We start from the raw sequence: 25,168 nt of genomic DNA, 5'->3' as shown, positions 1-25,168 counted from the left end.
ATGTTTCTCACATACTAAAAGACACTTGTCAATTTTATATATGAATTGTATGAAATTTTTTATAAATCAGTTTGGAAGAAATTTCATGTCTTAATTCAAGTCGGACATAGTTAAGCAAAAGACTACCAAATTTTTTTTTTACAAAATATATAAATAAATAAATTCCAAACCCTTGGAACTTGCAAGGGTAAAAAGACGGGCCGGGTTGTGTATCCTCACACTAAAAGGATAGTTTAATGACATCATATTTATTTTAGGGTTAAATGTCTTTGACCTTAGGTAGTTTAAAGATTATATTTTTTTTCATCTCGACTTCAATATGATACGGTATCTTGCCTATTACTAAAAACGGAGATGGTCGTCTCTCTATCCATCTTTCGTCCATAAAATTAATAGGAGTACACGTCAAACTAATAAGAAACTAACACATAGCAATATTCCTTATTAAAAAAGAAAAAAGAAAAAAAAGGAAGTGACTCCATGGCATTGGAGTGATTTTGGCCACCTTAGACTGGACCAAACGGGGCCTTGGGGGTGGATGACCTCTAGCTGGACATAGGGTGGCTTGAGTCACCTTTTTTTTTTTTTGGAAACTTCACAAACCTCTCGTGAACTTCCACTCAATTTGAAATAACTTCCTTAAAGTTCAAGAACTTTCAATTTTAACCATCGAACTTCTAATTTGATGCGATATCCCCCGTCCATTTCGATTTTCTATTAAATCTTAACGGATGCATTGAAAATGATGAAAATACCCTCACTTTTTGTTTGGTAAAAAAAAAAAAAAAAAATTGGGTCTCTAACACGGGGTCACCAGACCCATGGCGGGATCACCTTTTTTTGTTTTGTTTTAAATCTTTCTAATTTTAATTTGTAATTAAAGGTAAATTTGAAATTCTATAAAAATTTCAAGGGCATAAAAGGTCATTTCCAGGTGAACTAAAAACACCTAAATTATAGCAATTATAAGATAGGTGAACTAGAAACACAAACACACGTCTTGATCAACCCATTTGATTAGAGAAGCGCTACACTTACCATCTTATAGAATGGTTACACATCATTTGAGAATCACTTTTGAAATAAAAAATTGAGAAGTATAACATTTTCTGTGCAAAGAATAAAGTGCTTCATGATGGGTTAAGTTTAGTATTGTCCTTTAGGCCATGGATGCTATTGAAGGTTCAATTTCAATATTTGACAAATAAATAAACTCTCCTTCCTCCTCCTAGCCCTTTCCATTTGTATTGATTTATAAATAATAAATAAAAACTATATGGCAATTCCCCCAAACAAACAGAAGATTCTCAACTCATGATCATAAATTTCCGCTGTGTTCTCAATCCTCATACTCGGGGACAAAAAAAATATATATATATTTACAACCAATCTCCACAAATAAAAAAAATGAAATGGCAATCAATGAAATTGTTTGTTTGTTTTTTTTTTTTTTTTTGTTAAGTAAATAGGTATTCCCATTTCTCAGTTTGATGACAGTACATATGCTCTCAAAAAGGAACTAATCATGCAGAAACTAGTATCGGACAATATCTTGAAGGCAATCATAAAAGTGAGACATCTTCATCTTCTCTTTGCCGGAGTATATTGCCTCCGAAGCTCCACCACGCTCACCCTGGGCTGCCATCTCAACCAACATATAGAGCTTCTTGATAGGCATCTACAAAGAGAAATGAAACAAAAGGAGCGAGAAGTGAGTATGAATAACAATGTCCTTTACTCCTTTCCTTACTACTTATTTCCTCCATAACATACAAGTTCACAGTGTCTGAGGTTCAGAGTTTTTACCGTTCATTTATAATGCTTGTATCATTATACATGTTAGACATATTGGTGCAAGGGTAAAATTCAAATGTGTTCACAGAACTAAAGCTAGAGCTTCTAGAAAGGACCAGAAACAAAAACATTCAATACCCCCAAAAATGCCAAAAAATAAAAAAGGATTAGGATCAACAAAATAGAAATTTTTCCATCTCAAGAAATTATGATACTTCCCCGGGAAACTCTATAGTAATTGGTTTGGACAATCGGCCTGGGCATTGTTCGATATTTCCTGATTTTCATTGATTCTTTTTGGTAAAATAAAGGAAGAGTTGATGAGACATTTTTTGAAAAGGAAAAAAAGAAAACCCGAGGAATATGCTAAAAGGTGATAAAGTAAAACTTACATCATTCAGGGCCTCTGCAGCTGCATTGATGTCTTCATCAGCAAAAACATTCAGCTGTCGTAGCACCTGCGATGAGAAAAAGAGTAGATAAAAATACATTCAAACTTTGAAGCTAAATAAATGGTAGTATAATAAAATTTCCTTTTAGAGCTCATGAAATATGTGTAATGAACTTGCAGCCAAAGTATTCATTCTGATTCCAGACAAACTACTAAGCAAGGAAAAGTTGAAATAATAATTACACAATGAAAAAAAAAAACAAAGTATTGCACATCCACAACCCAAGTGATCGGTCCAAACATCTGTTTTTCTTTTTTTCTTTTTTTGGATAAGGAGTCCAAACATCTGCTAGCAAAGAGATATTGTTGGGATTTTCATTGGAAGGACTCCCCACCTTCCCCGCATTGCAAATCATGAATCAATGGTAACAAACCTCCTAGTTTAAAAGCTTTCGAACAGATTTTGCAATATCTGAGTCAAGTTAGAAATTTACAATTATTAGTAGCAGACTTCTTCCACTACTGCAATTAATGATATAAACACACCCATTTTATATATATATATATAAAAAAAAAATTGCCCCATTATAGTTAAAAGTATTTTCTCCCATTACGAGGCATCACTGCCAAGACCCGCCAATTACCAAAAACCTTTTAAAAATAATAAAATAAAAAAAATGGCTAAAATATTCCCAGTTCAAAGGTTAAAGATATTAGAAATAAAAACTTCATTTCCTGTCCTGCACAAGTCATAATCTACGCTGCATTTCATAAGTTTTAGCAACTCCTTCCAAGAATATAGATCTACATATTTGAAGGTTAATATGACTGTTTCAGGCCATACGAAGTGTACCATAACCACACCAATCCATCCTTATGTCCAAATTAGCAAGTGCACAAGAACTAGACAAAAATCAGCACTTCGCATTGATAAATGTCAGCCTCTTATAGCAATTGCATAAACCACTACGAAACAATTCTTTATAATACTTTCCTATCATTTAATTTATTAGCATTGATGGAAAGCTGATGCTATCCAGCAACATAAAGCCAAATAGGAACACCACAACCACTATATATATCTAAGACAAAAACAGAATAGCATGAAAATTAAGTTTTTACCTTCTTTGCATCCTCTGTTTTCAATGTAGGAACATGGTAAGTGACAGAGAAAGCATCACAAATACCAATTGAATCTAAGAAGCTGACTTCACTCGTTGTCCCTATAACCAGAAGTTTTTTTCCCTGACAAAAAAGTTCACAAGATGAACTAGTAATGACGACTTCAGCAAGGTCAGAAAACTACCATTCACCAAATCATATACCACATAGTTACTAAAGAAGAAACCATGCCCCAAGATATCAGAAGTTGTCACATATAAAGCTGTCACTAAATTCAGCCGGTAAATGCTCTTTGCACAGCCAGTGATTGTGAAATGAATAATCCATATGGACAAAACAGCAGAACAAATTTCACCATAGTCTCACATAGTATCATGATTTAATGCATATATTACCTCCAAAAAATTACTTCTTTCTTTTATAGGTAAGTACAACTCATTTACCCGTAAATGGGATTGAACCCATGCCCTGATCCTCCAATCTTTCATCGGATAGGAGATGCTAGATCTTAGCACTGCTCTCAAAAATTGCTTAAAGAAATTGCAATCTACTAATCTACAAAGAATTTTAGTTAAGCTGTCTATGCTGGAGCTATCATGTGGAACGCAGTGAGGTTTGATGATATCAACTTTACAAACTAATTCTTCTCATATAATAGTCCATATCACTTATTAAAAGGGAATGGAAAATTCTGTGCTCAATGTCACTGAAAAGAGCATGATAAGTGTTCAAAAAGAAAATATGACAATATTTAATTGTGAATTCCACAACTACAACCAGTTTAAAACCGTTAAGATCTTTGGGAACAAGTTATGACTAATTCTACAGGTCTTGTAGTTACCAGCCAGAATAGCAAATGCTTTAGTGATGATGAGAAGGAATGTCTATGTTGCCTAATCCAAATCATACATCAACCACGATACTTTAACCTGTGGTTAAATCTTTCTTTCAGTTTTGCATAAAATAATTAGATACATGATTTGCGCTTTTTTATGAGCAAGTACAAATCACGAACATATACAAGAATAAATCAATGATCATCTCATCCTCTACCCCATGTTCACGGGAAAAGACAGCATACATGATTCAACCTTTCATTCTATTAAGTTTTAATATTTAACTTGATATGAAGTTACCATTGCCCAAAAGAAATTACATCCTCCATCCCATGCCACAATTTCCTTCTAGGAAAATCCCAAAATGAGTGTCCACTTTCAAAAAGTAAAGCATTCCACCTATATATTACCCTCATAATTTTGTTTTTTGTTTTTTTTTTAAATAAAAAAAATCTAGACACTTTAAGAGTTATGCCACCATGCGTATTTTTGGTAAGAGAGGCAGTCTTTGTCTTCCTTATTAAACATTTTTTTTTTGATAAGTAATGATAGTATTATTGAAAGCGTAAGGCGCCCCTACGTACACTAGAAGTATACAACAGGAAACACCTAACTAGAAAGTGAAAAAGAAGCAAGAAATTCAGCAAAGCTGATAGATAAAGGGTACAGATAAGCCATCGACCAGACATACAAGGTATGGAGAAATAACTCTAGCACCTCCTCTAGGGAGCTCTCTAGGTTCTCAAAATGCCTAAGGTTTCTCTCTCTCCAAATACACCAAAAAAGGCAAATAGGCACCATCTTCCATGTAGTAGCGCTCCCAGATCTCCCAGACTTCCACCAACAAGCAACTAAGTCAAGCACACTCCTAGGCATGACCCACGAAATACCAAAGCGGGAGAAAATGTTGTTCCAAAGAGAAGAGGCTAGATCGCAGTGCAGAAGGATATGGTCCACTGATTCCCCATCCCTCTTGCAAAGACAGCATCTATCCACAATAATAATGTGCCTCTTCCTAAGATTATCCAAAGTAAGAATTCTGCCTAGAGCTGCAGACCAAGTGAAGAAGGCTGCCCTCGGGGGAGCCTGAGACCGCCACACACACTTCCAAGGGAACCACGTACCTCCAGAACCCATCATAGAACCAAAATATGATTTCACCCCGAACACACCTTTCTTGGACGGCACCCATTTGAGACAATCAGCCCTCTCAAAGTTCACCTTTGTATCGCCCAGTACCTGAAAGAAAGAGGCAAAAACATCGACTTCCCAATCATGAGCCTCTCTAACAAAGCTCACGTTCCAATGAATGGACCCACCCAAACTCTCCAAATTATCGGCCACTGACGCATCCTTCACCCGAGCAATGCCAAAGAGATCAGGAAACACTTCTTTCAGAATCGAATCTCCACTCCACAAGTCATGCCAAAATCTAATCCTGCTCCCATCCCCCACCTCGAATCTAAGGAAATTGGAGAAAATCTCCCATCCTTTTCTTATAAACTTCCACAACCCTACTCCAAACGCCCCAGTCACCTCTCGGGAGCACCACCCACCCCACAAACTTCCATATTTGGAATCCACCGCGACTCTCCACCAAGCATCTCTATCCTTGCCATAGCGCCATAACCATTTACCTAGTAATGCTCGATTGAACTGAACCAACTTCCTAATGCCCAGCCCCCCCTTCGAAATAGGATTACAAACCTTCTCCCAACTCACCAGATGGTATTTAAAATCATCACCCATTCCACCCCAAAGAAAGTCGCGTTGCAACTTCTCAATGCGAGAAGCAACACTCACCGGTATAGGGAACAAAGACATGTAGTACGTTGGCAAGTTAGAGAGCGTACTCTTGATAAGAGTCACTCTCCCTCCCTTAGAGAGGTATAACCTTTTCCATCTAGCCAACCGTTTTTCAACCTTCTCAATAACTCCATCCCAGATACGAATAGACTTGTAGGGAGCCCCCAAAGGAAGACCCAGATACATCACAGGCAACTGAGCAACTTCACACTCTAAAATCTCGGCTAACCTTCCCACGTGAGCTACATTCCCCACTGGAATAATGCTGGATTTAGCCAAGTTAACCTTAAGACCCGATACAGCCTCAAATAAGAGCAAGAGAGCTCGCAAAGACCGAATCTTTGAGGAGCTTGCATCACAGAAAATCAATGTATCATCAGCGAACAAAAGGTGGGAAAAAAGAGCTTCGCCCACTCTGAAACCATCCAACACACCCCCACTCACTGCCGCAGTAATCATCCGACTCAGCGCCTCCATAACAAACACAAACAACAGGGGTGACAAAGGGTCTCCTTGCCTAAGGCCTCGCGAGCTGCTGAAAAAGCCATGTGGTGAGCCATTAACTAGCACCGAAAACTTTGCAGAAGAAATGCACCGAGCTATCCACGAACACCACTTACCCCCAAAGCCGCATCTCCTCAACATATACAACAGAAAGTCCCAATTGACGTGATCATAAGCTTTTTCTAAATCCATTTTGCAAATGACTCCCGGCTCCCTTGATTTAATACGACTATCAAGGCATTCATTCGCAATGAGGATTGGATCCAGAATCTGCCTCCCTTTGATGAAAGCACTCTGGGATTTGGAGATAACCTTGTCCATAACCGTCTTCAATCTGTTGGCCAAGACTTTAGCAATAATCTTGTAAATACCTCCTACAAGGCTTATAGGCCGGAATTCTTTGAGAGACAAGGCTCCTGGAGTCTTAGGAATAAGAGAAATAAAAGAAGCATTCAAACTCTTCTCAAAAACTTCTCTAGCATGAAACTCAGAAAAAACCTCCATAATGTCCACTCGCACCACCTCCCAACAAGCTTGGAAGAAAGCCATTGTGAAGCCATCCGGACCCAGCGCTTTGTCGCCATTCAAAGCAAACACTACCTTTCTAACTTCCTCCTCCTCAAAGTCTCTCTCCAACCACCTAGCTTCTGACTCTAAAATGGCATCAAAGGAAAGATCATCCAACCGAGGCCTCCAACTGTGCTTCTCAGAGAAGAGATCTTGATAGAACTGAACCACATGCTCCCCTATCTCTGCCGGATTAGAAGAAACGGAATCTCCAATCAATAGGGAATCAATAGAATTATACCTCCTGTTTGAGTTGGCTATAGAATGGAAGAATTTTGTGCATTTATCTCCTTCTTTCAACCACTTCACCCTGGACTTCTGCCTCCAACAGACCTCCTCCAACAGTAAGCATCTCTCTAACTCACTGACAATCTCCAGCTTCTTTTGAATTTCCTCCTCAACCAAAGCCCTACTACCTTCCACAGTCTCAACCGCCTGAAGCTCCTCAAAAAGTTCTCTTGTTTCTCTCCACATTACCAAAGACCTCTACATTCCACGTCTTCCTTATTAAACATTGTGCCATTTTAAACTAAGATACTCAAATTAGGATGGATGGAGTACCAAATTTCTACTAATTCTTTCGATCTAATTATTTGCCGAATCAGAAAAGAAAAATTGGTTGTTATCAAATAGCTTGGTATCGGCTAAAATTCATAAGTCAAAAATAAACGAACTTAAACGGCAAACATCTATTACAGGGTAAACCGCCACCTCATAGGCCTTGGGACTAATGCTACTCACATATAGGCCAACAATAGACAACTCCCTCTCGAACACAGCTTACAACTTTCATTGTGTGGTGCTCTCCAAAGAACAACTCTTCTCAAAATCTCAAAAGGTGTTGAGTTGGAATAAAGAAAAATTAAATCATGTGAAGAATCTCACCCACCATAACAGGAGAATTTTAACATCTACATACTGTAACAGTCCTGATTAACTGTTACTGATTTTAGGAATTTCTAGGGTTTGATTTAAGGAATTTGTAATGGAATTGGAATGGAAATTGATGAAACGATGGAAGAAATCTGTCAAGAAATGGATGAACAGTAAATTGAAGAAAGAAATTGTATTGCAAATGGACAGTTCGAGATGTCCGACCTCCTAGAGCATTCGAGGTGCTTAGCCTCCAGTTTACCACAGTAAACAATTCACTTCACAGATATTTCCTACAATTAGACTATTGGCCTTTATATACACATAGCCCAGGCCCATTATCACTAAAGGTACTATTACAATTACATGATATGGGCTTTATTAAACTAAGCCCAGCCCACTAGCATCCAGCCCATTATTCACTAATAGTACTGTTACACATACATTGCTGCCAAGTATGGCCCTGCTTTATGAAATTTTAGCAATACAAAATTAAGCTACTTGTCCAAAAAAAAAAAATCACGTTGATTATTTGGAGTGGCTTGTCAACAGGAAACAAGTGTATAAGATTGTGCTACAAACGATAGGTAGAGTGATATACAATATAATCAAAAACACTACCGCATTGACTATTTGAACCGAGGAGAGGGTGATGACAGATAATTGTAAAAAGGTAACAAAATCAACAACTCAACTAATTGAACTTTTTACTTTCCCCAATTCACAAGCTGGACCTTTTAAGTTGTCAGTACAATTTTGTCTTTTTGGGAGATTTAATTAAGTAGAACATTTACTCCGAGCAACAAGTTAAATTGATTAAGTGTTGTTATCGATACATATTACTGGTGAACCACCCAATGAGCACATCTTATATAATATATTTGTCCTTCTGCCTATAAACTTAACATTCAAGTTTCATAAATATAAATGTTTTTGCTATATATGAGAAATAATGTATATGTGAATCATCTTTCTTACTTATCAAAAAAAATGTATAATGTGAATCATCTTAAGACATATTGAGTATAAGGTTCCAATATAATACATCACTCTGTGTTTGTGTACAATAGAATTTAGAAGTTCTTGATATATTTAGCTTGGCCGCACTCAAAGAAAAATGTCTAGCCCTGCCACTGGTTCAGATGTAAACAAAATTCACCCCTTAAAATTATACAATTTAGATAAACAGTTATTCTTTGGGAAATTCACCTGTTAATAGTATAATAGGAAACAAATTCATAAGACCAGTTTCTGGGCAGTAAAGACAAAGGTCAAAGAGAAACCTTTGGAGGTAGACGCTTGAGCAGAAGCATTAAAGTCTGAGAAACTAAATTTGAAAAACGAGGCCCAATGGCAACATACTCCAGTAACCTGCATAAACGATTAAAGTACAACTGATTCCAAGATCCTTAGACTTTTACAAACTTCATTAGATACAACTAAGCGGGTTTTACCTTTCAATGCCATCAAGAATGATGATGCTCAAAGGTGACTTGTATGCATCCTCAAATACCTACCACAGAATACATTATAAATAAGTCTATGAAATTTCTGGTCTCCATCATCAATGAAACTAAAACCTACAGATCCTCCAAGTTGTCAATATGCTATAAACAATTCCCAAGTCTGAAAGTGTAGTACAAACTTGGCTTGGAGATACGCCAAATCTCCATTTTACATCAGTAACTAGTTCTTCCCAACAAAAGAAAAACAAAATACTTCAAAAAAGATCTTAAGAACGGTTCAAAGTTTTAGTGTTCTCAAACCTTGACAATTTGTGCGCATTTAGTGCTCTCATGGAGACCAATCATCGTTTCTGCTGAGACCTAACCAAAGGTAGAACGCAAAGATTAGATAATCTATGGAAGTGGCAGTAGAAGAGGCCGTGATTCCTGGAAAGTAAAAAGATATAATATCCACAATATAGGTCAGGTAACTTACTATCTTGACATATGGAAAATCACTGTCAATGCCAACAGTAGCTGCTAGCGCGCTCTTTCCACTGTCCAAAACAGTAAGGTTTAAACAGCTACCATTAAAAAGTCATTTAAACAGAGAAACCATGCAATACCTTCCACTCGGGCCTTCCAGGAGGCAGGTAATAAGCGGGCTTCCTTTACTCACTTTAACTTGCTCCACAAGTAGCATAGCACTTCCATAAATGTCGTTATGTCGATCACCGCAATCCACCATGCCATTTAGTCTGGAAACCATATAGTAAATAAGATTGTCTACCGGCAGAAACAAAGTACCATTTTTTCCAAATCTTTTGGATAGACAACTACCCAAAATATGGTACATATAAGAAACTACATACGGCTTGAATTTAAAATTATAAAATCTCAAAATGACTTAACAACATAATGTGAGTTCAACCAGGTTGAAAGCTAAAACATTCTCAAATTGCTGAACAGTTATCTAGTTTAGCTGGAAGCTATACCTGCACCGTTCAAGGTCATCAGTGGAGGCTCCAAATGCAGGAATTATTTCGTGGAGTGCATTCAAAAAATCATCCATAGTAACTTTAATACTCTCTTCATCAACTGGCTTGGTAAGATCATCCAAACTTAGTTGTCTATTCAAAGCATAAGATACTGCACTTTTTACAACACCTTCAAGTTCAGCACCGCTATAGTTTTTTGTACGTGCAGCTGCACTCAAAAAAATTAATAAATAAAATCCATCAAGACCTTCATATTGACATTAATAAAGCCCAAAGCATTTTCATTTATTAAAGGTCAACAGTGCTTGTATAATAATAATAATAATAATAAATCTATGAATAACTCAATGTAACTTTATTTTTTTTATAAGTTACTCAATGTAACATTATCAAGGTAATCAGTTTAGAAAAACACATTGAAACCCCCCGCTCCTCGCCCCCACCCCCCGAAAAAAAAAATTAAAAAAAAAAAAACGATAAATATGACATCTTCAATTTTTTAACCATTGGTTGTATCACAGAAAATTATGAAGGGTGTGGCTTTTTGGGGTGAGGCAAACAGGATGGATTAAATAATAAGAATTATAAATCACTTGGTGCTATTAACTATTCTAACATCCACTTAACCACATAGACGTATATAATTTTTTATGAGTCTGAATATCCAAACAAACCAAAAGATTTTCTACAAAAAAAATCGCGTCCTCAAACTAACCAAAACATGTCAGCTAATATAATTTAGAAATAAGTCCCCCATTTAACGGTCATTTCAGCCAAGCAATAGATGAATAAGTACATCTCAAAAGCATATGTCACCAATGCACATACCAAGCTCTTGAATGTTCACATCAGGAGCAAGAAAAGAATTCTCTTTCATCTTGTTTGTGTGAATTTGAAGAATCTGTAAGCGACCATTTTCATCAGGAAGGCTTATCTCAATTTGAACCTCCAAGCGTCCTGGTCTATACACCAAGAATAAATAAACAGAAGATATTTTATGATTTTGTTATAAAATAAGAGTTACTTTGGCAATCTTGGCCACTATGACCTACAGTACATCAATGTTGATTAATAGTTGCTATTCATGCTGTTTCTTGACAAAGAAATCCAAGTTTGCATGGAGAGAGAGAGAGAGAGAGACCTCAAAAGGGCTTCATCAAGCAAATCCTTTCTATTGGTCATTCCAATAAGTAAAACATTATTTAGAGACTCCACACCATCTATCTGAAAAGCGAAAAGCAAGTCGTCTCTTATAGCACAGATATTGGCAGAGAAAAACATGTATTGATTTTGCAATATTCAAAAAGCAATGAAACCTCTTGACTAACCTTGGTAAGAAGCTGGTTTACAATACTATCATGAACTCCTGTACCATCTCTAGTCGATCCTCTTGACTGCAAATGGAGAACATGCATTATGCTCGTTCCACTAGTCATAAAACTTGGATTACATAATCACACAACCTTAAAACCCATATGTGAGAATTTTTTCTTAGAAAGATTAAACTATGCAGATCTCAGGTGGAAATATACGTTGTTGTTGCCAATGGGTGCTTGTGTTGAGCTTTAAATAAAACTCAAAATAGCATGTCCCTTTAGAGGCCAAGAGTAAACTGGGATCCAACTTGGTATAAGCATAATACACACGCTCACAAATATATTCAAGCAACATACCAGATTTTTTTTTTTTTTATGAGTAAGGGAAATTTCATTAAAAGTGCAAAGAGCGATCAAGTACAGAGGGAGTATACAAGAACGACAACTAAGAAGAAGAGGAAAACAATACAATAAAATCATAATAACTAATCACTATAGCGACATACCAGATTATGTCCAAATTCCCTACACATCGTTTTTTTTTTTTTGATAAGTAATGTCAATTCATTAATAAAGCACAGAGAGACGCAACCCTAATACACATGAAGTATATAAGAATGCCCCTAAAAGGAAAGAATAGAAAATAAATTTAAAAAGTCTACACAAGTAAAAACATTCAAGTAATGATGAGACGCTATCCAAATATATAACGTATTAAGCAAACGCTTCCGTAGTTCCACCATTGATGTCTCTACATCTTCAAAGAGCTGTGCATTCCACTTCCGCTAAATACACCACATTAAACATAGCGGAACTAACCGCCAAACTTCTTTAGCAGGACCATACCCAACCGACGCGCCCCAACTAGTCAACAACTCTAGCACCATACGTGGCATAACCCACTCTACCCCAAATAAAGTAAGAATGTAACTCCAAAGATCGCGAGCAACTTCACAGTGAAGCAATAGATGTTCAATTGACTCCTCACTCTTTTTACACATACAACACCACTCTATCACTATGACATTCCTCTTTTACAAATTGTCATGCGTCAAAATTTTACCCAAAGCTGCTGACCATACAAAGAAAGCCACCCTTGCCGGAGCCTTAACATGCCAGATACTCTTCCACGGAAATGATGGGCCATCTTTCCTAATTAACACTTCATAATAGGACCTCACTTCAAATAAACACCTTTTTAAAGAGTTCCAAACTAACTTGTCAATCTTGGATTTGCGAAGAAAGAGTTCCATGTTGAACCGAAATAGAGTAAAGTTGAGCGAAGAAAGAAAGTACCATCTCCATCTCCCAATCTTGGATTTGCCGCATAAACAGAACATTCCACTGAATAACTCCATTTTGGACGACCAAGTTATCCACCAACATCGCATCTTTGTTCCTCACAATACTAAACAAAACTGGAAAACACTGCTTCAAAGATCTATCTCCACATCACCAATCATGCCAGAAACTAAAATGTTGCCCATCCCCCACCTCAAAACAAACAAAATTGCTAAACTTCTCTCACCCCCTCCAAATATGTTTCCACACAACCACACCCAAAGAACCCGACACCTCTTTCGAACACCACCCACCCTTTAGACTCTCAAATTTGGCGTCAATCACCACTCGCCATAAAGCCTCTCTCTCTCTCCCGACCATATTTCCACAACCAATTACCCAGAAGTGCTCGATTAAACTGGATAAAATTGTGAACTCCCAACCCACCTGAATGCAATGGAGTACAAATCATGTTCCAATTCACTAAATGAAACTTGACTTCATCTCCAATGCCACCCCATAGAAAATCCCTTTGAATTTTATCAAGACGATTAGCCACCCTCACTGGAATAGGGAACAACGACAAGTAATATGTAGGAAGATTGAAAAGCATACTTTTAAGAAGAGCCACCCTTCGACAAATACATTTGCTTTCATCCAGCCAACCGCCTTTCCATTTTCTCAATAACACCAATCGAAATAGACACGAACTTGTAAGAGGCACCCAAAGGCAAACCCAAGTATGTCATAGGCAAAGATGCGACCCGACATCCAAGTAGTTGAGCCAACCCTTCGACATCCTCTACCTCACCAATAGGAACAATTTCTGATTTTTCTAAATTAATCCTCAATCTTGAAGGCTTGAAGCTGCCTCAAAGCATAGGAAGATACACCTCAGATGTCGAATTTGTTCTTCTTGCGCACCACAAAAAATCAACGCGTCATCAGCAAACAGTAAATGATTCACAACTAAGCCTCAGAATCCCTGGATCCCACTGAAAATCCTGTCAAATTACCCTGATCCAGTGCAACATTCAGCATCCGACTCAAAGCCTCCATAACCAATACAAACAATAAAGGTGAAAGTGGATCCCCTTGTCGCAAACCACAAGAGCTATTAAAAAACCCGACGGGGTTCCATTTACAAGAATAGAAAATCTCACCGTAGAAATACAAAATCGTATCCAAGCCCTCCATTTTTCCCCAAAACCACAACGCTGCAGCAAATAGAGCAAGAAGCCCAATTGTCGATGAATCACTTTCAAGATTTTCATTTTCTGCAGGAAAAGGTTGTTGTTGGAAACTCCAACAGCCCGCCATCCGGGTGTTCAGATTTGGTTGTGTTTCAAGAGGATGTTCAGCCTATTGTAGTGGCAGAAAGGGGGAAGGTTTTTTGTGAAGTGGCTGAGATGGAACGAGAAGCTAGTTCGGGAAGGGTGTCTCCTCTCAATACCTATTCTCCTTCAGAGGGGGATCTATCGGGATACTCTGATTGGGTCATTCAATGTGCGAATAAGATTTTTCCCATTGTAGGGATCTCGTATGAGGGTCATAAGCTACAATTGTTGGATTTCTTGGCTTTTCTTGAAGAGGAACGTCGTATTGATGAGGTGGGAGCCTTGTCAAGTGGTGGAATGAAGGGCAAAAGGAAGGTTAAGAAGTTGGAGTGCTCTATTAACTACGATGCTAGAGGTTCTTGCTCTAGACGTGGGAAAAGGAAGGCGAGGGGTCATCCAGTTGTGTCATGAAGCCTAGGATTCTATCCTGGAATGTGACGGGGCTGAACAAGAGAAACAAACGCCTGAGGATTAGTAACTTGCTCAGAGATTGGAAGGTGGATATTGTTTGCTTCAAAGAAACCAAGGTTCATGGTATGTCGAGAAGTTTTGTGCATAGCCTCTGGGGTTGTAATCATGTGGATTGGTGTTGTTTAGACTCCAGTGGGGCCTCAGGATGCATCTTGATCATGTGGGATAAAAGGGTGGTGGAGAAGGTTGATGTTTGTTTGGGGGATTTCACTCTCGCTGTATCTTTTAGGAATGTAGTGGATCGATTTGTCTGGGCTTTTGCAAATGTTTACGGCCGAATTCTGATATTGACAGGAGTTTGCTTTGGGATGAGCTGGTTGGGATTCTCAATTGGTGGAGCTTGTCGTGGTGTATAGGGGGCAATTTCAATGTTACTCGGTTCCCTAGTGATAGGTCTGGAGAGGGTTGTATGTCTGCTATAAGAGATTTATCTCTGAGCAGGGTCTCATGGATTTTCCTCTCGCGGGGGGCTTTTTTACTTCATCGCGCAATCTTGATCCTCCCGTTTGGTCTAAGATTGATCATTTTCTAGTCTCCCCAAATTGGGAAGCTCGATTCCCTGTGACGTCTCAGAAGAGGCTTTCCCAACTCTATTCAGACCACTTTCCGATTCTTCTCAATTGTTGTGACTGTTCTAGGAGGAGCAGGCCTTTTAAATTTGAGAACATGTGGCTTAAAGCGGATGGTTTTGTGGGGAGGGTGAAACAATGGTGGGATTCTTATTTGTTTCAAGATACTTCTAGTTTTGTCTTAGCTTGTAAACTAAAGACCCTGAAACAAGATTTGAAGAAATGGAATGAAGAGGTTTTTGGTAACATAGAGAGGAATAAGAGGAAGCTGTTTGAAGAACTTCAGGCTTTTGATTCTTTTGAAGGTAGTAGGGCTTTAGTTGAGGAGGAGATACTGAAGAAGACAGAGATAGTTAGCAAGATAGAGAGGTGTTCTCTTTTGGAGGAAGTGAGGCAGAAATCGAAGGTCTTGTGGTTAAAGGAAGGGGACAAGTGTACCAAATTCTTCCATTCCATAGCAAACTCAAACAAAAGGTACAACTCTATAGATTCTTTATTGATTGGAGATACTCTTTCTTCTAAACAGACAGAAATTGGCGAATACGTGGTTGAGTTCTATCAAAAGCTCTTTTCTGATCCGAGTAGGTGGAGGCCTAAGGTGGATGGTATTTCCTTTGATTCTATTTTGGAGTCTAATGCTAGCCGGCTGGAGAGAGCTTTCAAAGAGGAGGAGGTTAGGAAAGTAGTGTCAACTATGAATGGTGATAAGGCACCGAGTCTTGATGGTTTCTCTATGGCTTTCTTCCAAGCGTGCTGGGATGTCGTGAGTGTGGACATTACGAAGGTTTTTTATGACTTTCATGCTAGAGGTTTGTTTGAGAAGAGCCTGAATGCTTAATTCATTTTGCTTATTCCGAAGATTCCTAGTGCTACTTCTATCAAAGACTTTCGGCCTATTAGTTTGGTGGGAGGTATCTACACAAGATATTTGCTAAAATTCTAGCAAACAGATTGAAGTCAATCTTGGAGAAGGTCATATCCAAATCTCAGAGTGCTTTCATCAAAGGAAGGCAAATTCTCGATCCAATCCTTATTGCTAATGAATGCATTGATAGTAGGTTAAGATCAGGGGAGCCAGGCGTCATATGTAAAATGAACTTGGAGAAAGCATACGATCGTGTAAACTAGGATTTTCTTTTGTATAGGTTGAGGAAGTGTGGCTTTGGGGGAAAGTGGTGTTCGTGGATAGCTCATTGTATTTCTTTAGTGCAGTTTTCGGTGTTAGTCAATGGCTCTCCTAATGGTTTTTTCAGTAGCTTCCGAGGTTTGAGACAAGGGGATCCTCTGTCACCCCTTTTGTTTGTGTTTATGACGGAAGCCTTGAGCCGTATGATCTCTGTTGCGGTCAATGGGGGTTTGTTGGAAAGTTTCACAGTTGGTAATGCTTCTTTTCCGCATCTTTTGTTTGCCGATGATACTCTGATTTTCTGTAGTGCTCAATCTTCTCAGTTGCGTTATTTGAGGAGTATTTTCTTTTTGTTTGAAGCGGCTTCGGGTTTGAAGGTTAACTTGGCCAAGTCTAATTTAATTCCAGTGAGGAATGTAGATCAAATGGGTAGGATGGCCGGCATACTAGGCTACGGGATTGCTTCTTTACCAGTGAAGTATCTTGGTCTTCCTTTGGGGGTGTCCTATAAGTCCAGTCATGTTTGAGACGGGGTAATCAAGAAGATAGAGCATCGACTAGCCAGCTGGAAAAGATTATACCTCACCAAGGGTGGAAGAGTTACCCTTATCAAGAGTACCCTAGCCAACATACCCACATATTAGTTGTCTCTATTCCCTATCCCGAGAAGTGTTGTTGCTTGTATTGAGAAGTTACGACGGGACTTTCTATGAGGTGGGATTGGTGATGAGTTCAAATATCACTTGGTGAGTTGGTCGAAGGTTTGTACCCCAATTTCAGAAGGGGGTTTGGGTATAAGGAACTTGATGATGTTCAACAGCGCATTGCTAGGTAAATGGTTATGAAGGTATGAAATTGAGAGAGATGCTTGGTGGAGAGTTGCAGTAGATTCCAAGTTCAGTATTTTATGGGGCGGGTGGTGCTCCCTTGAGCTTGTAGGTGCCTATGGAGTGGGGTTGTGGAAGAACATCAGGAAATGGTGGGAGACTTTCTCTGGTTTTGCTAGATTTGAGGTGGAGGATGGGGTTAGGACAAAATTTTGGCACAATCTGTGGTGCGGGGATTTGGTTCTGAAGGAAGTTTTTCCTGATCTCTTTGGTATTGCTCCGGTGAAGGATGCCTCAGTTGCGGATAATATGGAGGTTTTGGGCGTTCTACTCAGTGGAACGTGAGCTTTGTGAGAGAGGTGCATAATTGGGAAGTGGGTGTCTTTGCTTTCTTTTTCCAGGTGTTGCACTCAGTCAAGGTGAGTAGAGATCATGCGGATAGGCTCTGGTGGCTCTCTTCCAAGAAAAGTTTGTTCAAGGTCAAGTCCTTCTTCAAATCCTTAGCTTGCTCTGATAGTAGTGGTTTCCGTTGGAAGTGTGTGGCGGACTTAGGCTCTTTCGACGATAGCTTTTTTTTGAGTGGTCGGTAGCCCTTGACAAGATCCTTACTGTGGACAATCTCAGGAAGCGGCATATCATCATTGTGGACAGATGTTGCTTGTACAAGAGAGATGGGGAATCTGTGGATCATCTTCTTCTTCACTGTGATGTGTCTTACGCTTTGTGGACTAATATTTTTAATAATTTTAGTATGTCTTGGGTTATGCCGAAAAGAGTTATTGACTTGTTTGCTTGTTGGTGGAAGTCTAGAAGGCCGAAGAGCGCTGCGATTTGGAAGACGATGCCTATTTGCATCGTTTGGTGTGTTTGAAGAGAAAGAAATCTCAGATGTTTCGAGGATTTGAAGAGTTCCATGGATGATATTTTAGCTTCATTTTTTCATACGCAGTGTCTTTGGACGATGGTGTTTTGTCCCCACTGGCTATTAGCTTTGCTGATTTCCTTGTTCGTTTTTCTATTCTTAGTTAGGCGTTTCCTTTTGTATACTTCCAGTATACTAAGAGGTGCTTTACGCTTTCAATAAATCTAAATTTACTTATCAAAAAAAAAAGTCTCAATTAACATGATCATAAGCCTTTTCAAAATCAAGCTTACACAACAGCCCAGGGTCCCCCGATCGAATTTGAATATCCACACATTCATTAGCAACAAGCACTGAATCCAAGATTTGTCGACCACCAATAAACATCTAAAACTCTCAAAACAAGTCTCTGAAGATGATTCTTTGACTAGAGGTCCCAATTCTTGAAATGGTCATTATTATTCATTAAGACAACACAAATAAATGTAATTGTATATAACAGCCCTAATAGTCCAGGACCTTACAGAAAAACATATTTAGTCAAAAGAAAATGCCATATATGTGTATATTACATAGGAGGACAAACAATGTGAAAGAACTGATAAATTATGCTAGTCATCAAAAGCAACAAATTGGTGCCACTATCAATCTACTACAACAAACCGGGAATGTTAAGATAGAGTTGAAGATTTACATACCTTACAAATAGCATCAATTTCGTCAAAAATTATTACATGCAAATCACTTTGATCCCCTGAAAAGGAAAAGAACATGATATATTAGTGATCATCAAAAGATTGACACAGAAATACACCTGGTTGGTATAATCTCCCTTACCCCGACTTCTTTGATCATTCTCAGCATCGGCAAAAAGATCCCTAACATTCTTTTCAGTTTCACCAACGAATTTGCTCAAAACTTCAGGTCCATTAACAATCTATTACAATTCACCAAAAAGAGGGGAAAATAAAATTAAAAAATATATATATATGGTCCAACTGCAAGCAAAGATTTTCACCATCTTATATAATGTGAAGCAAAACACTTGTACCTCATTTCTATTATAGACATTATTCAGGCATGTTTAATCAGCTTTGGAACACAAAGACAGTGTTCTAGCATCAAAATAAAGTAACAAGGTATGCACTAGCAAGGTTCCAAAAATTATAGAATGTTAGCATATGCTCACATGTAAATTGAGTACACAAAAATGGATAGTGACTATTGACATTTAATCCATGACAAAACCAGAAGTGAACAAGGAGAACATGCACTAGGTTGAACATTGAAAGGAAATAGAACAGAGATATATTGCCCGTCTTCTCATATAGGACATGTCTTGATGAGATTTTGTGAGTCAATCACGTGCTTTAGAAGCATTTTCTTTTTTTTTTGATAAGTAAGAATTTCATTAAAAAAGCGTAAGGCGCCCCTAAGTACACAGGATGTATACACAGAAGCAACTCAGCTAGCCCACATAAAAAACCCAATAAAACCACAAGGAACCCACAAGAAAACCCCTAACAAGCATAATAGAAACCTTCACAAAACAAAAGAACCCCCAATAGTAACACCCGAATACAAAAAAAACCCTAAAAGCACCCAAACCAACTCCAAAAACCCCCCCACAAGACCCCCTAAACCCAAAAGAAGAAAAAAACCCTAGAACCCGAGAAAAACCCAAGAGAAACACCCCTCAAAATAATCTAAGCAAAAACCAAACCCGATGAATGGCCCACAAACCCACCCAAGCATACAAAGGCACACAACTCTATAACATAAGGCCCTTTCCTTTCCTACGCCTAGCGAAAGATTTAGCGTCGCCATAGTTGATAGAGCTATGCAGGTTTAGAAGCTCCCTCTTGCTTTTGGACTTTTGGATTAGAAGCATTTTCTACTCACCAGATCACAAGAAAATTCAGAAATGGTGGGTTTCATCATAGTCTAATCACTTCCGGGATTAATTTGTATCAGTCTATGGGAATTGTCCAATTTCAGTCAACTAGAAGTGAATCTATTCGTAAGTCAAACCATATTTAGGAATACTGCAATTGACTTAGAAGCATTTTCTACTCACCAGATCACAAGAAACTTCAGAAATGGAGGGTTTCATCATAGTCTAATCACTTCCGGGATTAATTTGTATCGGTCTATGGGACATTGTCCAATTTCAGTCAACTAGAAGTGAATCTAATCGTAAGTCAAACCATATTTAGGAATACTGCAATTGATATTTGTTTAGAATTATTGAATTCCAATTCAACTGTGTTACCACCTAACTTAGAGATAGCTAAAATTCTAACTTCACTCTAAACTCAGATCCATTAAATGCATGTGTTTGAACTTCAAACACCAGTTGCAAAACAGAATATAAATAGAAAAGATTATTCGAGGTCTTAAATAAGCTTCTTATTGCACAAGTAAATGACATATTCAATAGCGGACCCCTGATGCTACAATCTGGCAAAAATAATTATTAAGTAATTGTATAAGAAGTAAATTGCTGCCAATGGCAAATGTTAGGTGTGCATAAACAACCCTATTTTGTTGCTCACTGCAAAGAAAAAATGGCAAAGCTCAATCACTTCAATAGATTAGGAGGCCATCTAAACAAGAATACAAACTTATGACTATAAGAAAGAAGTTTTAGTTTCACTGAGGTCCCCAAAGATTGAATTATTTTATAGTTGCAAATTTTATACCAATAAAAAGCCTATATTAGAACATTCTTTGACTCTAAATCTCCCAGTCATTTAAGAAAAGATAGCAAAAAACCCTTATTTCTAAAGACGGAAAATGATAAGGTGTTAGCCTCAAACAGCTAGACGTTTTTGCTTACGCTTAAAAAGTGAAGATATATATATATATATGAAATAAAATATAAACCATCTCCAAACCTTTGGTTCCCTCCCATTCAACATTTTTCCAATTTGACGAGCCATAAGTGTTTTTCCAGTACCAGGAGGCCCAAAAAGCAGCATTCCCTTCACATGCTTAATCCCCAATCTGGAAGATCAAGATTTCCATATAAGAGCATGTATTTAGATAAAACTGACTTGAATTAAAACAAAATGAACTTTTAATAATATTACTTATTTGTCACATGGGGAGGGAAAACACGAGAAGCAAAGGCTCTTCGAAATATATCTGCAAACTCTGCACTTAGGCCACCTATACCAAGTGATTGAAGATTAAACTCCTTTTGCCTGAATATGTTGCTGCTGGCTGCTTCACGCTGATTGACAATCTGCATCGAAATATAAGTTAATCAATTTAATGTTTGACATTAAATTGATCAAACTATAAATATGAGTCAAGTATTATTGAAGTGTTGTCGATAAATGATTATCATGTTAAATTGAACAGTTCCTGGTCAACAGAGGAGAAAGCAGCAAGAATCATTAAGGGAAGATGCAAGTGCAAGAGATGTTTTGACTCATTTCTCACTGCAGCACCTCCTTCAGCATGCATCGGGAGTAAAAAAAGATATTGGTGCACAATCGACCTATCTAGGATAACATGACTTCTGCTTATGTGAACGCATAAATCATGGAAGAATTTGCCATGGCAATCATATAAAATACTGAGAAGTTTGTTCTATCAGTGGCAATATGCATGTAGCCAAGTTCTTCACGTTGCTATCTTTCATTTTCGAATAGCAAATTTATAAGTAGTTCAATATTATTAAACCTAGCCAGGATAAGACAGCTTAGAGAAATAAAAAAACAGAAACACAACCTTTATTCCACTCCCATTTGATGTTGCAAAGACAAAGTATGTATCACTTGAAATCATCCCTCTTTCAGGAGCATTAGTGCTTTGTTGGTCCTCGACAGCAGCTTGATTGACAGTGAAGATATAGTTGCTCCCATGATATTCAAACGATACTTTTTGCCCCGTTGTCATGACCTGCATACAACAAGACCAACAATCCATAGCTTTAACTCATATCACCCAAAAAGATTTAGGCAAAAAAGAACAAGCAGAGCCCACAATAACACCCACAACATTAGTACAAGTCTCACGTGTGTCCTACATAGGAAAAAATGGGGGATGACAGAATAATTGTTGTTTTTTCTTTCTTTTATTCTTTTTCCACTCTCTTTTTTTGGTTTCAAGCATAACCATTCTACATGCGATAAAAAGTAAGCAGAACCATTCTGCAAGTAAAAACCTCTATCACTTAAACACATTTCACTCTTTTCCTTCTTTATTGTCATGTATACCCAAAAAATCAAAGCTCCAACTAATCTTCATTCTTTTTTTTTGATAAGTAATTTCAAATTCATCAATAAAGCGCAGAGGGGCGCAACCCTAATACACGGAAAGTATACAAGAGCGCTCCTAAAAGGGAGGAACAGGTAATAAATTTAGAAAGTCTACAAAAGTAAAAACACCTAAGTGGCAAAGACAGGACGCTAACTAAAGAAATATATATATATTATAATTTTACATAAGGACATTGGTTTGAACATAGCCATGTCATAGTAACATTTTAAAGGTACAGTAGCGGATTTGGATTATATAGGTTGGAATTTATATGGTACTACATATTTTTTGGCACATGGATAGCACAGTTTTTTTGTCACAGGGCTAGCATGTATTCAGTACAAGTAATAACCCAACAAGGCTGCTAACCTGAGTAAATCTTTCTCTACTGCTCAGCTTTATTAAGTGCTACGGCTTCAATTTTCTAATGCAATTATTTTAACTCTCACCACATGAATCCATTTCCTCTTCAGCCTTCCCCTTGTACTTGTAGCTTCTTCAACTTGAACTAAACATTCCCTTATACTAGCAAAGTTGAAGGTCTTTCTTGTACATGATCAAACCATCCTTAAGAACTCTCATTCTTCCATAGAGAATACAATCCTCAACTTCTCACCTGTTAATAACATCTTATTCTATTTTTTTTCAATATTGCTTTCCAATTGTTGTCCATCACAATATCCTCATTTCAGCTAGTTACATAAGGCATGTTGTCTATTGACTACCTATTTTTAAATCAAGTTAATACTAATACTTTTAGCATTTGATGATCACACAACAATGTTATAGAGCAAATTCTGATAGTAGAAGTGAAACCCAGGTTCCTAAAAGTTCTATTCAAAAGAAAAATTTTCAATCAATTACAGTGCAGATGCAACTAAGTAACGTCACAAACACATGGAATATGCCAAAAACATATAACTCTACCTGGTTGATAAATCTCTTTCTAAGTTGGTTAGCCAGAAGAACAGCATCAACCTACAAAAAACAAAAAAAAAAAGGAGAATAAACTTTTTGAACATAAAACCTTCCAAGGTAAACAAGGATTGCCACTCCATATACCTGTTCATTTTTATTCCCCTTTTTCACAAACTCCAGCTCAAGTGTAAGCAACGCCAGGTCGAAATTATCAGGCGGAATAAATCTAAAACAATAACAACAACATAATTAGAAACCTGAAAATGCGCATTGAAAGACAAACACAAATTGGTATTGAATAACCTGCTAACAGATATCGAATCGCCAGAGGAAACTCTAGCATGCCGACGCTGAATCGCATTTAGGGCAATCTGGCCACTGCGTATGCTTTCATGAGCAGTATATCTCAGTTAAGGCCACTAAAAGAACAAGAATTCTTCACGAATCCAATCGACAGTCGCTCTAAATTTCAACAAATCAAATCTCAAACTGATCACATCAAAAAATGAACGAACGCATTCGCATCCTCAATCAACACTACAAATCGCGCTATGCACCGTATCTATAGCTAATCCATGCACTTTTATCGACTTAATTTCTGAATAAAATGTCATTTATAATTAAACGAGCAAATAGCATACGCAAAAACTTGATCAATGTCGAAGCACTATATCGATACATAACTAACAAATTTCTGAGTCAATTCATGATTTTCTTAAACTAATAAAGCAATTTTCAATTACACGTACGAAATGAGAAAATGGACAAGAATTTCTAAAAGGATATGAAACAGAGAGAACGAAGGAATCGCCGATGGAAGCGAGGAAGAGCTTGGTGCCGGGGACGGCGAAGCCGTGGAGATCGGCGTGCGAGCAGTAGGCGAGGTTGGTCAGCGCTAGGTCCGCCGCCGGCGTGTTCGTCACGATCATGTTCGCCGAAGCTGATGACGTGAACCCCATTTCCCGATCGGGTCGGATCGGGTCCGAGATCGGCTCGGTGTTTGCTTTGGTACGAAGTAAAAAATGGAGGCGAAGGAAAGAATCAGCGCGAGAACTTTGATTGTGGAATTTTTGTTTGAATATTTAGTAAAAGTGATCGATGGGTATAAAGTACAGAAGAAAGTTTAGAATTGTTTTATTTTGTAGTTGATTTTTTTATTTGAATAGTAATAAAAAAAATATTAATGTGATATAAAAATAAAATAAAAAATAAAATAAAAGTTTTAAATTTGACATTTTTTTGGATAAGTGAAAAAAAATAGAAAGGGAGTTAAAAATGTTTGCCAAACGTCCTATGAATCTCTCTTTGTATTTGAAGTGAAATGCTACACATTTTAAAAAAAATTGGGGTAATTATATTTTCTCCATGAACTACCGGCATGTACAATATCTCAGATTTTTATAATAATAATAATAATAATAATAATAAAACTTATTAAGTAAGTAACTTAAGCAACAAGTAGAAAAAAAAAAAAAAAAAAAAAAAAATCTTACAACTCTTCTTCTATTTTTCTTCTTTTTTCTTGTTTCTTCTTCGCTCATCCGTGTGCTACCCGAGTACACAGACCCACAAAGAGACGAGAGAGATCAGAGAGGGAGAGAACTCGAGAGAGAGACCGAGCAGAAGAGAGACGAAGAGGGAAGAGAGGCCGTGACCGTCGACCCAGGTGTGCGATTCCGGTGGCCAGAACCAAAATTCGGCGAGGCAGTGCGATTCCGGTGGAGCCCAGGCCGATTTCCGGCCGATCGTGGAGGACCCGAGAGTGGCCGGAGGTCCGATTTCGGTGGCCGTCGTTCGTGAAACCCGAGAGACCCGAGAACCCGTGACCCGTTGAACCCGACGGCTTGAAGTCTGGT

General features: G+C 37.9%; 1 protein-coding gene across 1 annotated transcript; it reads right to left on the bottom strand.

The window, feature by feature from the left end:
- Positions 1-1,302: 1,302 nt before the first annotated feature.
- On the bottom strand, positions 1,303-24,406 carry LOC133867637 (vesicle-fusing ATPase-like). Its single transcript, XM_062304390.1, has 21 exons — positions 24,100-24,406; positions 23,616-23,712; positions 23,457-23,538; positions 23,322-23,372; positions 21,864-22,034; positions 21,218-21,372; positions 21,023-21,131; positions 18,963-19,062; positions 18,824-18,879; positions 11,665-11,730; positions 11,478-11,560; positions 11,165-11,298; positions 10,334-10,544; positions 9,965-10,096; positions 9,835-9,895; positions 9,660-9,719; positions 9,348-9,406; positions 9,177-9,264; positions 3,308-3,430; positions 2,187-2,252; positions 1,303-1,678 (listed from the first exon to the last, which is right to left on the bottom strand). Exons 1-21 carry the CDS (start codon positions 24,269-24,271, stop codon positions 1,535-1,537), a joined length of 2,220 nt encoding a protein of 739 aa, XP_062160374.1. The 5' UTR covers positions 24,272-24,406; the 3' UTR covers positions 1,303-1,534.
- Positions 24,407-25,168: the final 762 nt, after the last annotated feature.

Source organism: Alnus glutinosa, chromosome 5 (genome assembly GCF_958979055.1).
Source record: "Alnus glutinosa chromosome 5, dhAlnGlut1.1, whole genome shotgun sequence".
In the NCBI taxonomy this organism is placed as follows: domain Eukaryota; kingdom Viridiplantae; phylum Streptophyta; class Magnoliopsida; order Fagales; family Betulaceae; genus Alnus; species Alnus glutinosa.
Note: the sequence above shows the minus strand (reverse complement) of the source record. Positions and strands in the feature narration are given on the sequence as shown.